We start from the raw sequence: 14,545 nt of genomic DNA on the forward strand, positions 1-14,545 counted from the left end.
TTTCTTTTGACTGTCCAGTAAATCTCTAAGGTATTCTTAACTCTCTTCCATTCTTTTTTCTTTTTGCTCCTCTGACTGGATAATTTCTAGAAAGTGCCCTTTCCCCCAGGTTGCTGATTCTACTACTTTTGAAACTCTTTATTTTTTTTATTTTAAAGATTTTTAGAAAATTTATTTTAAAATTAACATATAATGTATTATTTACCCCAGGGGTACAGGTCTGTGAATCATCAGTCTTACACAATTCACAGCACTCAACATAGCACATACCTTCCCCAGTGTCCATCACTCAGCCACCCCATCCCTCCCCCCACACCCTCCAGCAACCCTCAGTTTGTGAATCTTTTCATTAAATGCCTCTGCAGTCATTGCATTTTCAGCTGTGGGATTTTTTTAATGGTTTCTATTTTCTTGTTGAACTTCTCGTTTTGTTCATTTATTATTTTTTTCACATTATGTAATTCACTAAACGTTAAGAGGATAATTTTGAATTCTTGGACAGTTTGTAGATCTCTACTTCTTTTGGACTGTACATGTTTACTTTAGCAGGGACAGATCCTCACCAGTCAGCTTAGTTTGGGCTTCTGGATTGTCTGCTAGTTACATCATTGGGCAGGTAGGACTTGCTGTCAGCTCTCTTCTTTGATGAAACCATTGCCCAAGCTCTGAGCTTCGGGGCTGGGGGTCGTACTGGCTGAGAACAGTTGGCTAGGACTGCTGGCTTGGTTCCCTGCCAGAGTGAGTCTGGAGGATAGACTCTGGGGTTCCCTAGGGTCTCTGGTCAGGCTTTCTAGATGGTCAAGATGGGGTTACTCAGTAGGCCGGGCTACGAATTAGGCTCTCTGCAGCAGTTAGGTAGTAGAACAGGCCCTGGGCCTGCATGGCTCAGTGTTTGGTACCCAAATCAGGTGTGACTGTACCCTGAATTCCCTGGCTAGTCAGGGCCCATGGTTTACCCTGTGGATGGGGAGTGCACGGTGTTCTGTTCCAGTGCTACGGGGAGCAGGGGCTGTTGGTGCTGGCGGCTCCCTGTGGGCACTGGTGCAGTTCCCTTCTGTGTGGGCTGCAAGCTGTCTTCAGCTGTGGGTGGGCCTATGGATTCAAGTCTCTGCCCAGGCTCAGCAGAACCAGCTTCAAGGTCGGTAAGGTTGTTGTCTTGACTCAAGCCAACCCACATTCCAAACCCTCTGGCTGGACGCGGTCCCCAGCTTCGCTCTGCAGACTCTTGAGACCTGCCGGCTGGACTCCCTGCTCGAGCGTTGTGGGCTGCGCAGCTTTCCAGGCTTTCTGGTTGGGCAGGGTCAAGAGCTCCACTCAGCCGTGGGCAGGCTTATGACTCTGCCCCTTCCAGGGCTGGAAAATTGCTTCATTTGAGGACATAGATCAGGCAGCCCTGCTTCCTACCAAGTCACCTTGTCAGACCAGTCACTGACTTCCTTCTGCAGATGAATAAGCCATGGGTTGGGACCGCTGCTTGGGCGCTGCAGGTAGGAACTCGGGCCACCAAGATCTGAGAGCTGGTTGTTGCAACCCCTTATTCCCTTCTCTGTCACAGTCAGATTGCCAGTGGTCAAGCTCTGCAGATCCCCTGAAATCCTGGTGCGGCCAGACCGAAGCTGGGGCTCCTAAGACGTGACTCACAATATTGGGAAGCTTGCTGGCCACCCTGGCTGCTTTTCCCACTGGAGGAACCAAGGCCAAGGGGAGGAGCGGTGCAGAAGGGTGCTTCATCCTCCCCTTTGTGTTCCAGAATTCTCTGTGGTCTTTTCCTTGTATACTTGTTTTTGTGACGGGGAGCAAGGTCAGGAATGACCTATGTCACCATCTTGGTGATATCACCTGTCACCATTCTGTTTTATTGGTTAGGTCTGGAAATGCCTTTTGGACATCTCAAATACTTCATCTTGTGTGCAAGGAGACATACGTGAAGGCCGCCAGCACAGAGTTGAAGGTAAGCTACTTTGCTGCCAGGTGTGTGTTAGTAGTAGTTTCTAGCTAACCCTGTGTTCACCAGTATTGTAAACTGGCTTGTTGGTATCTTTTGTCCAAACTCCTTTCACAAAGGAGTAAATTGAGATGTAGAAATGCAGTATTTTGCTCAGTTGTCACACTTGCAAATTCTGTAGCTTTACCTCATTCACTTGCATTTTTTTGTTGTGCCTTGATCCCCTCTGGCTGCTATGCGGAAGAGATATTTCTCCATCTACCCCTTCTGGTGGCCTGAGGATTGTGCCACCTGGTGACATGCAAGGAGAATTGTAGTCTTGGTGGGAAATTATGAGAGGGTTCCATTTGTGTCACAATAAAAGGAAGGACACGTTTTACCAGTTCTCCCGGGTGTCTAAAAACACTCACCCGAAATTCAAGTTCAAGTTGAAGTCCCATTCTTGCCTCTGCCCATCTCTGCCAGACTTGGCCATCTAGAAGTGAGTGGGAGTGGATGTGGGTGGCCGATTTCAGAGGTGAAGACAATCTGCTGTGCATTTTGACGGGTCATTGAGGACAATCACTGGAAACTTTGAGGGGAGAGCTCAGGGAAATGTAGTTGTGCCCGGACAAGATGTAGTAAGGAACATCCAGCTGCTGCTGTCACCCTCTAGCAGTGTGGCGAGAAGGCAGTGGGACCTGGGGACGGAGGGGAGCCCTGTAGCCAGGGAGCAGAGTCCTCGTGAGAAGCCAGGCAGGGATACCCACTGCTTCTGATCTGCGAACACAAAGTCCGCAGTTTGTTTGGGGAGCTCTTGGAGGTCACAAGCAGACAAAACCTGTTCTGAATGTGGGATTATGGCATTTGGATTTATAAATTCCCTATTTATTACCAGCTAATGGCAATTCTCTGGCACAGAGGAGACTCGTCCCTGTAGCTGCTGTATTTATAGGTTTCACTTACCAGGAGGATTTTGGGTTTCCTGAGACACTTTTGGGTGGTTCTTAACAAGCCAAGGCCACACACTGTGTGACAAGGCTGGGGTGGTGTCGTGTGGACAGCAGCGATGGCCCATCATCCATTTATTGCCGTCCTCGGGGCTTCATGTAGGGAGGACGGGATGTTCTTTCCTGGTATGTGTTTTGCGAGCGTGTCCTGGCTTGTCCCGGTAGGTGTTCCGTGGGAGGCGGAGGCTTCTAGGACCCACGTTACACTGACTGAACCTCGGATCGTGTGTCCCTATGCTGTCCCGGGAGTGTCATGTCAAGTGATTGGACATTTTAAAAAGTGATCTGTCTGCCCTACTTGGGGCTTGAAATCGCCACCCCAAGTTCGTCAGTGTGTTTTAGCATAGGCGTCCTGAGACGGTTTCAGAGAACACCTTACCAGTAACAGGTGTTCTTGTGCCTCCTAAGGATGTTGGACGTGTGTGGTATCAAGAGGGCGCGGGATCTGGACTTGAAGGTCAAGTGCAACCATGTGCCACTGTTTTTCAAACTGGGCAGGAATGCCCTTTTTCCTTGACATTCGGGCACCCCAGTAGTGTGGAACATGGGGGAATCTGAACACACTCCTCGCACTAAGTGTGCCCTGCCCAGAGCCCTCGGGAGTTGCTAGTGGATTCCCAGTGCCCCAAAACCTCTGTAGAGAAAGAGAATTCAGGGAAATCAGCCACTCCTCCTCCAGTCACAAGAACGTTCCTTACACCACACAAGTCAGGACACAAGATGCCATGGGGTCCAGGGCTTTGGGTGAACCTCACAGAGGAGGGCAGTGATTGGCACTGGGTTCAACGTCTATGCAAGCCCTGGGTCCAGTGAATCTGGATGATCATCTGGAAGTGTAACTTCCATTTTGCCAGTTTTAAGATTCTTTTCCAAATTAATTTGCAGTTTTGTCCCAGAGGCGGAAGGCAGAGTGTTTAGCTTCAGGTGTCAGTTTTATAGCTTGATAGCTAGTCTTGTGCTCACAAGGGGTACAAGTGAACAAGAGAACAAAAGGGTCACTTGGTAACCAGATGGCTTAGTGGCCACATTCCAGGCTCTGCACACTGGAACATGATGCATGGAAGCAGAGGGAACAGACACATCTGCCTTTTTCTTATCCCAGGTTCCCAGTTCCAAAAGATACACCATATGCCTGCTCAACAGAATGACAGAAAAGATTATTTCTCCTCCTGTCGTGTTTCACCAGTCCGTGGGAACCTGTCTGGCACTCACACTAGACTGGTAAGTACCATCCAGTCTGGTCACTTGAATGTCACCTGTGGCCGTCAGCACAGTGCTGATGGGGGCGCTGGTTCACCGAGCCCAAGGCCCTTTGTGAGGAAGCGTTTGGACGCGGAGGAGTAGAGCTGATAGCCAGGATGAGGGCCCGAGGCAGGCTGGAGAGGGAGGGCATCCCCTTGGGGCAAGCAGCCTGGCCTGTCTGGTGCCCGGGTGGTGGGGAAGTCACAGATGGGCTGAGGCCAGCTGCAGACCAGCCTTCTCCGGTCATACCCACGCTCCCAGGCAGGCACGACTGGGACCTGTTTCTGGTGGATGGTCCCCCTGCAAAAAGGGACAGAAACGGCTGTGCCCACCAAAACTACTAGGTAATAGTCGCTACTGGTAGTTGCTTTTACTCTGAACGGAGCACTGTGGGTTATTTCCAAAGCCTCCCTTTTGGGGCACAAGGGATGGGTCAGTGGGTGTATTGCTCAGCACTGTCCTCCTAGCTGTCGACACCTGGCTTACCTGTGAAGTTGGCCGAAAACCACAAATGACCCTTCATGGATGCACATCGACCCGAGCTCCCGCTCCGCAGGTTGCCATGGGGGTGGAGTCAGCTGGGCGCAGTAAAAGGCATCAGGAAGGGTGTGAACCTACCTTGAGCTCCTCCTGCCAGGTCAGTCAGGGCCAGAGGCCCATGTGTCACCGGTGCCCCCAGCAGAGCATTTGTAGCGGCTGCGCCCTGGCTGTCCTGTCCCTATCCTGTTCTTAGTCCCTCAGTCCTCAGCTTTATCTGTAGCTCAGAACACAAAAGAACCTGCTGGGCTGCGGCGGGGGCTGGGGGCTGCTCTTGCTTGTTCTTGCAGAAAGCAATGTGCCAAGCAATGGTGTGAAGCTGGGAAAAGCATTTTATTTTTAAAAATGACCATAGAAATTACCTTTACACACTTTATAAAAGTATAGTAGGCTGTGTGGCAGCCGTGATTTTTCTTAGAAACGAAAGTCAGGGTAGGGGGGCATCCAGCAGGGTCTGAACAGGGCAAACCCCCTACCTCCCCTCCCCATGCTGCTGGCCGTGCCCCTCCCTCAACCCTGGCTCTTCTTGTTCCCTTTTTTTGGTAATGACCTTTAAAAAGCTTCTTGATGTCTTATTTCTAATGGAAAATAGTAACTCCCCACCCCAGAACAACACTGAAGTCTTCAGCACCACGGTTGAGTAAGCTAGTATCCCGCTGAGCTGTATCAGCCGGTGAAAATTCTTAGGTCAATTTATTTTTACACATGGCTCTTCTACCACAAGGAGGAGAGACTGAGCCATGGGACTCTGGAGCGGTAGCGGTGTCTGCTTCAGCCACCACACTTGGGTTTTGAAGTAAGCTAAGCTGCGCCCTCCCTCCTGGGGCTGGTGGGCTGGGGAGTGCCCGGGGGAGCACACCGCCTGCGTCTGGCATGGTGCTGCCCCAGCTCAGGAACTCTGCTCAGTTCACCCAGCATTTTGCAAAATCACGTGGGAGACAGGAGCTAGCTGCCTATAGCAGCCAGCTCCCTTGTGAGGTGGGCCAGCCTCCCCTTCCCTGCTGCCCCTCTGGGGGAGGTGTGCCTCAGTGGGTCTCACACTCTGGGTGAGCTGGGAGCAGGAGAAGCCTAAGTGAAGGGCAGAACCCACCCTGGGCACAGTCTGCACGGACCCCCCGGGAGCGGCCAGTGCTTTCCGACAGCTTGCGCCTGTGTGGGGGCTTCAGATTCTCCCGCAGGAGCACCCCACTAGAACCAGGGGGAGGGGAGGAAGCATGCACCTAGTGGGGCTGTAACTTGCCGTTCTGTCCCTACCTTACGCTGTGCTCTGGCCAGGCAGGTGGACCCCTAAGTATTCACATACAATTTTGGAAATTCTGTAGTATTTAAGAACATGCCTCAAACATGCAGCTTGGAGGAAAAAAATAGATATTTTTAATTACAAGCATTCAAAAGTCAAGCACAAAAACTGTGATCCAACCCAGTGTAAGATCATCCATCCTCTCATACTTAAAATGTCTGGTATAAAAATACTCACTCTCTTGGTTTTATTGTTGATATCTTTTATGTTTCGTTTGAAAATATCTCCAAACTGTACAGAAATGTCAGACCATGCGTTCACAAATAACACACTATTTTTTAAAATTATACAGTGTAAAAGAGTAAAACATTTTTATTATATTTGTTTCTTCGAGAAAAACAGATGTGTGATAGAGGCTGTGGCAAAGTCTTGAAGGGACCAAAACTGGGCAAGGTGTTTTCAAGCCTGAAACAGAAAGAACACATGTGAGGGTGAGTCCGCCTTCCCCCGGGAAACCCCTGGGGGCGTCCCGACACTCACGGGTGTGTAGGCACACAGAGCACGACCCCTCACCAGAGCAGCCATGTTCTCACCGTAGACCCAGACACACGGGCAGGACAGACTTCCCTCTTACCAGAAACTTTTCAAGACCACCTTCCCCTGCACTTGCTAGGAAGTATTCACGTGTGTTTTGCTTTGTGGCCAAAAAAAAAAAAAAAAATGACTTCAAATCATCCTCAGACTTTGCCACTTGCAGAGTCCCAGTGTGGCCCCACGGTTTTCTTCACTGTTGTAAAGGCTGCACTGTGAAACCTCTACTATTACTCTGTCCCCATTTTCTTGCCATCTTCCCGACACGTCAGACCCAAATTTGGAGGTAGAAAAGGTCTTACAAAGGTCGAGGCAAAAGTAACTCCACAGACACTAGAACCGTCCACAGGGAAAGGCTTATTTGTGTGGCGGAGGAAGCTGTGAAGAAAAGAGCACTGTAACCAACAGCCCCTCTGACCATCCTAAGTCAGACTTCTTTGGGAAGATGCACATTCAGCAGGAAATCCTCAAGCGAGAAACCTCCCATGAACACTCGCCAACAGCCTGAACTGGACAATTTTAGGAAATCTGAGCCAGGTCTGCAGCGCTGGGGCACCCGCGCTGTGACCCAGGAGATCGTGGCATAGCGCGTGTGCAGGTGACGGCAGAAATAAGGGGCCACGAGTCAGAAGATGCAACATCATAACCACACAGCTACGGTTCAAGGAACAGTCTCCCCGGGGAGAGACCAGGGTGCCGCTTTCAAGGGCAGTGAGCAGGTCATTCAGAACCTCACCTGTCACGTTCGAGTAACATGCACCCATCTCAATCTTGTGGCCACCGTTTGGTCTGTGCTAGTCCATCAGTTTAACTCCCCGAGAGGCCCGGCGCTGGAGATGCTCCCAGGTCAGGCTCTGGGAGGCCCGCACACACCACCTCAGGGACCCCCCTCCCCCGCCTCGCACTCTCAGCAGAGCCTGGACATGCCAGGAGCGCCCAGAAAAAGAAACGCCTTCTAGAAATCTCACTTTCCGACTGCTTTGCCTCCCCTGGCGCCCAGCACAGGAGGGGCATCGCCAGTCATTCGGCAGGTGTGCGCAAGGGGGAGGAGAAACCGGAGTGGGCCAGGATGATGCACACCCATCTTGGGTACATGTCATAGGATCTGTGACACACCGTGAACAAGGCCAGAAGGGCCCACTCTTTTCATCTTTGGCCATACCCTGACTTGTAACCAGCATGGACACCGGGTGTGTGTGGCCTGGAGCAGCCGACCTTCCCAGTGGGCCCAGGACTTAATGGTCCCTCAAATGCCTGATGGGCCCTTGAACTGCCAAAGGAGCCTCCACTCCAGAGTGGGAAGAGGCAGCACCCCCTTGCACCCCCAGAGAGAGCGGGAAACCTGCTTAGACAAAGTGGGTACAAGACATTTACCCCCGCTCTCGCGGCTTGTTAGGCTTGGAACAAGTCCCACCTCATCCCAAACTTGATCACAAGCCAGCAGCCCAAGCTGTGTGTTGGTTCCAGGAAACGGTTTCTGAGGAACAGCAGTCCCCCTATGGCTGTTCCTACTTTGGAACAATTCACAGGGGACGACGCTCGGCAGCCCTCAGACTCTGGGAACCTTCAGGGGCCTGCACGCTGCCAGAGGCCTCTGTCAGAGAAGCTGGGCTTGGAGAGCGCCATCTTGGGAAAGCAGCCAAACCTCCATGTGGGGACACGGCCTCGACACCAAAGCCTGAAAGCAAAGCTGCCACACTGCCTTCAGAGACAGAAGGGACAGAATGAAGAGGCAAAGGAACACTGGCCACCTGTGATGGCACCTGCCCACACGCTTAGGATGGACCAAGGCCCTGTGGTCTCTTCCAGCCCTGGCCAGGGGCCTGGCTGGTCAGCTTTCTCCTCTGAAGAGTTCAACTACCGCCTTTGGGCAAGATCATGTTGCTACTCCTGGCCTTTCTGATTCCACGGCCAGTTTCTGATTCTCTGATTCTGTCTGCTACGCCGTGGACATTTCTGCCATGACATCAAAGGCACCACATCTAAACCCAGACTCCCGACCTTACCTTCTTCACATGGTTCCCGCTCCTGACCCTCCGCCTTTGTCTCTGTCCTTCCACCAACCCCTGGTGCCACGGACACAGCCCTGCTCTCTCGGAGGCCTGTGACTTCCCATCCCACCGTCACTATCTCAGGCTCGCCTCTCCTGGTACGTGTTTCCAACTCGACTCTTCATTTTGCTGTGGGCAGCCAGCTGACAGAGATTCTGAAAACACCTCCTCTTGCCTCCCCGAGACCCAAATCCCTAACACATCCCTCAAGGCCCTCAAAAGCTTGGTCCTAATCCACTTAGGACAAGAACACGTGGTACGGCTCTTCCTCCTGCTCTTACACACTCCGCGCTCTCAGAACCCGGTGTGAGCGCTCCCCTGCAGGGCCTTTTCTTCTGAGCTCCCACTGGGCGTCCTCACTGTCCAGGCCATTTGTTTGGCTTCCTCAAGGATCAGCTCGGATTATTTTCCTCCTTAAGACTATGTCCTCCTGCCTTCACCCCAGACACAGTCGCTTGCATGCAGCAAAATGTCAGACCCCCCCGCACTGTAGGGCAGTGAAGGAAATGGGAGCAACAGACAGTTAATGGCACGTGGCACTGAGACCTGGTTCCTGAGTCGGGATAACGCCCCCCGCTGAGCGCCAGGAGCCTGCGCCCGGGGCCCCCTCAGCACCCTCCCCGAGCAGCTCTGGCCCTGATGGGGGCCTTCCCGGGAGGCACATGAAGGGGGGAAAGGGAGGGTGCGTCCAGCTGCCCCGGGGTTTTAGCAGCCAACCCTGACCTCCCAGGACTCTGTCCCCTTCTTCCTGGACACTCGAGCAGGAAGCGAGGTGCACGGGGCTGGCGCATTCTGGCTGAGGGGGAAGGCTTTGAAGGGAAAACCACGGAAGAGAGGAGGGAAGAGAGAAGGGGGGACGAGAGCTGATAGTTTCCCGAGCTTTTCCATAACTGTGCTGTGGATATGTAATTCTCACATGGGAAAAGAATGTGTCCACATTGCCATAGATGTTCCCAGACTGAACAGAAGGTCAGAATGTGGCTATTTCAGTCCCTGTAAACAAGGAAGGGGTTTAGCTAAGAACGGAGTTCAAACTTTGGAATGTATTAACAAGGACATTTTAAACAGAATACAGAGACATCCGGGAACACGGAGCACCGTGGAGGGATGGGGGCGGGGTGGGAGAGGGTCAGGCTCTGTTTGCAGAGCAGCTTCTCCTCACAGCCTTTCCTGAATGGCAGTCAACGGACAGACAGCAGAGGGAAGTAGAGGAAACAAAGCTCGTCAGAGGCAGGTCACCATTGTCCCATGTAAGACCATAGAGAATGTCTGCTGTCTGAAAGAATGTTCTATAGTTCTGAAACATTTCATGTCCCTTGTCCTTGAGCAAAAAGATCAGCCTGTGGCCCTCAGGACTGGGCACAGCTGCTGTTGCTGGCTGCCACGGGCACGCCGCCAGACCCGGCCGGGCCGGCTCTCGCCCCACTCAACTTTGGGCTCCTTCTCCTAGCAGTAAGAAAATTCTGTTTCCCTCCTCCTACTACATACAGTTGGCCTATTTACTAACAATTTCTTTCCCAAGAGTTTCTCTAAATGTATTCATTTTTACCCAAAGTCAGATAAGGAACGGTTCCCTCTACCCAACTCCCAATAAACATGGACCAGTTTTCATTTTATAGCTGTAAAACCGAATACTGGTATTAATTTGTAATAAAAAGCCTCATTAACATTTTAAAAGGTTCACAGGCTAGTCTCAGGAGACCAGTCTTCTGTAGTTGGAAACTCCTCCCCCGCATCCTAAACACACATCCTCACCTGCCCCTGCACGCAGATGCCCATGGGCCCCAGGAACTCGCACCAGCAGCCCACCTCCCCGCGTGGGTTCCCGCTCCCACACCTGGCCAGAGAGGGCTCGGCCCCCTGGTGGTCCAGGTCAGAGCAGTGCTGGCCGGCAGTGGGCCACCTCCAGACTTGTTCTTGTAACCCACGGGCGGCCCCAGAACCGGTGAGCCCCATGCGGAACGTACGTAGTGGCAAGGCGTCCTCCGACTCATCTGGTCGTGCTGGCTGGCCGCCTGCAAGCTCTCAGCTGCCCCGGGTCCCAGGGCTACTCCCACCCCTTTTCTGCTCCAGGTCACCAGGCCCTTCTGTTGTCTAAATGAGGTGACCCCGTGCTCTGGCTACTGGGGTCATCTGCATTTGCCTGGAATTACTGATGTTTGGGTTCATTTATTACATTAAAAAAAAAATCATTATTCTAACCTACTTCCAAAAATTACATGGGCAGGTTTAAATTGGTCTTTAAAATGTGCCAGAGAAGGGGGAAGAAAAAAACAACAACATCTCGTCCTTTAAAAGGGTCTTACGTAGGGCACCTGGGTGGCTCATTCGGGTAAGCCTCAGACTCTTGATTTCAGCTCAGGTCATGATCTCAGGGTTGTGAGATCGAGCCCCACTCCGTGCTCAGCGTGGAGTCTGCTTGAGACTCTCTCCCCCCTCTGCCCCTCCCCCGACTCACACTCATGCTTGCTTTCTAATAAAATAAATAAAACCTTTAAAAAACAAAAAGGTTTTACTAGGTGGTAACATTGGTAAGCATAGGGTGGGCACTGCTATGAAGAACCATGACAAAAAGACAACCTAATAGATTAGAAGGCTATGGCACTGATGGGATAAACATTAGCTGCCCCACATGATGTGGAAAAACCTTCCCTGTTGCTAAGTTTGGTCACTGTGACAAACACATCAGTGGGCAGAAAGACCCCAAGTGCAGGCTGCTGGCCTCCTGTCCAGGCCGAAGAGCTGGGCTGTGAAACACCGGCGCACACGGCGTGCCTGCCTCTGGATGATGGCTCTACTCTGAGCAAGAAATACCTAAGTCCCCAAAATGTGGTAATGACCTTCTTGGCTAGATCTGCCTGGTTCTCTGTCCTTAGCAGGAATCTTGCCCTCTTTCTGACTCATCTTTTCTTCATTGGCCCCTTGTCGGGATGAAATTCACCACCTTATTTGGGCCGAGACATAACTGCTTCGGGCCTGCCCTTAGCACGCCTGTTTCTAGGCCAAGTTTTGCAGAGAGACTAGAAGCCCCTCTGCACAGCAGCCAGCAGGCCGGTCACCTGTGGGAATGTGACACCATTGCCGGAGACTACACTTCCTACTAGAAACTGATGAACCGCAAATCACTGACCTCATCAGCCAACAGGAAAGCCCAGAAGGGAGGAGGTAGTGAGTGCCCTGTGTCATTCAGCTATGCCCAAGGGCAACCACTCATTTCCGAAGAAGCTCATGAAAACATTTCTGCGACCCTGAGAGAGGGCTACACTATATTCAGTACAACTGGATGAAGTCAGGGGGAATATACATGCCACATCTAAAAGATTCTCACCAAAATGGTTAATTTCCAAAAGCGCAAGTGTCTATTTATCTGTAAATTCCCATCGGTGGAACAGCCCGTCCCACTGCTGTGGCACGGCCGGTGTGGGCAGAGTCTGCAGAGACACCCCCCCCCCCCTGCCCCGGGATGCCCTTTCTTCAGCACCTGTGGCTGGACGAGGTCATCAAAAGCAAACCCCTGACTACAGCGCTCCACACCAGTGCATTTCAACCTAGGGCGCCCAGCAGAATCATCCAGAACCACCTGGACTGCTGGGCCCCATCCCCAGATGCCTGGGATCCCTCCCAGAGGACGCTGGTGCGATGATCCGAGCACACTGGTCTCCATCACCGGGCCCTGCCCAGGGCACGCTGCTTCCCCGGAGGGCCTGTTCAGCCTCTGACTGCCACTCACCAGCACGCTCCAGTTTTGTAGAACGGCTTGAGAACAGCAGCCACCACTGAAGGTTGCATTAATACCCACAAGACAGATTGCAGCCACCATCACACACCTGGAACCTGGAATAGAGAAAGAAATCACCCGTTAACGGTGTGCGGTCATTTCCAACCCCAGGGCTGGTCGGCTCTTGGGGTTCCTTGGATCCCGAAGGTCACCTGTTCTGCAAGCAAAGAACGGAGAGTCAGTGGCGAAGGGACCAAGGCCTCCACGGTGGAGCCAATGACCAGTGCCCGGTGAGAATGATCACACCAGTGGCATGGCAGCTCCTCACGGGGACCACCGGCTTCGGGCCCGGTCAGAGGGAAAGCGCCCTCGTGGTGGGGTGTGGCTCCCGGGGGCTCCCTGGCACCAAGGCTGGAGGGGAAGGGACTCTGGAGCAAAGTGTGCTAGGGGAGACGTGGGCTTCAGACGTCTGCTCAAGTAGGCGTGTGTCCATCATGGGGGACGGACCAGAGCCACACTGCAACAGCAGGCCGCCTGGCCAACGAGGCAAGGCAGCGCGCAGAAGATCCGAGGGCCAAACCCCCAGGACTGTTCATAAGCCCCATCAAGGAACGGTGCAGGACCTGAAGCCCCCCAAAGAAAGGAAGCGCCCCAAACCTATCCAGCTGCAGAAGCTGCCTCAGACCACAGTAACAATGACTGGTCAGCCCAAGGACATGAAAGCTATTCTCCCGTAGGGTCCTGTGCTGTCACATGCACCGGTGAGCTAAACTTTGCTCCAAGCACCTTCTGGAAAACAAGTACTAAATGGAAACATTTGTGACTACAACCTGTTCCCAAGGGCCTGAGAATTTTGAAATATGAAGGTGCTGAGACCCAGCAGATCATAAATTTTTAATATTCTTTGGTAGGCATGACTGCGTCTGAGCCAGCTGGTTTTTGCGAGAATTCCCGGAGCCAAGGAAGGACGCCTGCCTCCCAGCATGTGGATGCCAATGGCCCTCTTCCCTGCTAATCTCTTGCGTGTTCAGGCCTGGCCACGCTTCTCTCCTGCCTGCAGACAAAGAGGTCGACTGGAGCACGTGGGGCTTCGTGAACAGGAGTAGGCAGGGTACTGCTTCGAACCCTGAGTTCCCCACAGAGGCCTCCTTGGTCTGCTCCCCGGACAATGGCCAGCCCCAAGGCCCTCGTGCTCACAGCCAGAGACAGACGAGGCTGGTCCTCCCAAATCAAAACACGAGGAATACACAGCTTTACATTCCGGTCTTATTATCTCTCGCCGTGTTCTTTTCTTGTTTGTTGACACTGTAACTACATGTGCTTATAATTTCTGTGCATGGTCTTGGTCTTAGGCCAGGGAGATTCTCAGAGTTCTCAAAGAACGCCACCCCAACTCCTAACTCACTCAGTTTTTTTGATTTAACTACATTTGGATACCCAACAACGAAGACTGTGTCATCATTCCCTCTAAAGAGTTACTAAAAACTTGCTCATGCTTTCCTGTTCTCAACGCATCTGGGAAATGGATCGTTTTCAATGATTATCATGTCATCTGGGGTTGTCTACCCCGTGGCTGGACCCTTAGGCAAACTCCAGTGATGCGCAGACAGAGCTCATAGCCAGACTAAACACCATCAAGCAGGATGCGGAACAAATTAAAACTCAAATGACACCCACCCCTCTGCTGCTCTTACTTACGCCACTAATAACAGTAAACTTGACACCCCCGCCCCCTCGGGAGGGGCTTTCCTCACACACCTTCCTCGAGGGTCCTGCGCAGTCACTCTTCTCTGTCACATATGTATCCATGACTCCCACCCACTAGAATTGGAATTCCTTAGGGGCACAGGCCTGGTCTTCCTGCAGATTTTTCCACCTATCTAGCACATAGCGGACATATAATATATGTTTACTTAGGGATGCCTGGGTGGTTCAGTGGGTTAAGCCTCTGCCTTCAGCTTGGGTTGTGATCTCAGGGTCCTGGGATTGAGTCCCAAGTCGGGCTCTCTGCTCAGCGGGGGGGGCAGGGGGGTGCTGCTTCCCCCCCCCCCCACCTACTTGTGATCTCTGTCTGTCAAATAAATAAGTAAAAATCTTAAAAAAAAAATGTTTACTTAAAGGATGAAGAGCTTGTTTACTTTTCTAGTCTAGTCCCTGATTTCCCAGGAAGAGGACAAAGTGTGTAAACGAAAAACCCCTGCAGGGCCCTGAGGAAACAGGCCCCGGACTGTT

At 52.2% G+C, this 14,545-nt stretch overlaps 1 protein-coding gene and 1 long non-coding RNA gene across 5 annotated transcripts in view; one reads left to right on the forward strand and one right to left on the reverse strand.

Annotated features, from left to right (window-relative positions):
• Positions 1–246: 246 nt before the first annotated feature.
• On the forward strand, positions 247–6,657 carry LOC308338521. The gene is made up of 3 exons (XR_013966412.1): positions 247–1,951; positions 4,037–4,155; positions 6,356–6,657. It is a non-coding gene; the product is annotated as an uncharacterized lncRNA (long non-coding RNA).
• The window catches only part of RBPMS (RNA binding protein, mRNA processing factor), a 172,298-nt gene continuing 163,817 nt past the window's right edge, over positions 6,065–14,545 (reverse strand). For 3 of the 4 annotated variants that reach the window (XM_080796678.1, XM_080796679.1, XM_080796677.1), the window contains 2 exons: positions 12,326–12,429; positions 6,065–6,418 (listed from right to left, as the gene is read on the reverse strand). Coding sequence is in view for 1 of the 4 variants with exons in the window: in XM_080796679.1 (XP_080652805.1) it covers positions 12,415–12,429 (15 nt within the window). In the remaining 3 variants the exon portion in view is untranslated. The remainder of the gene's footprint in view (positions 6,419–12,325; positions 12,430–14,545) is intronic. The other variant, XM_080796673.1, reaches the window with a different exon arrangement.

Source organism: Martes martes, assembly GCF_963455335.1.
Source record: "Martes martes genome assembly, chromosome: 2".
In the NCBI taxonomy this organism is placed as follows: Eukaryota; Metazoa; Chordata; class Mammalia; order Carnivora; family Mustelidae; genus Martes; species Martes martes.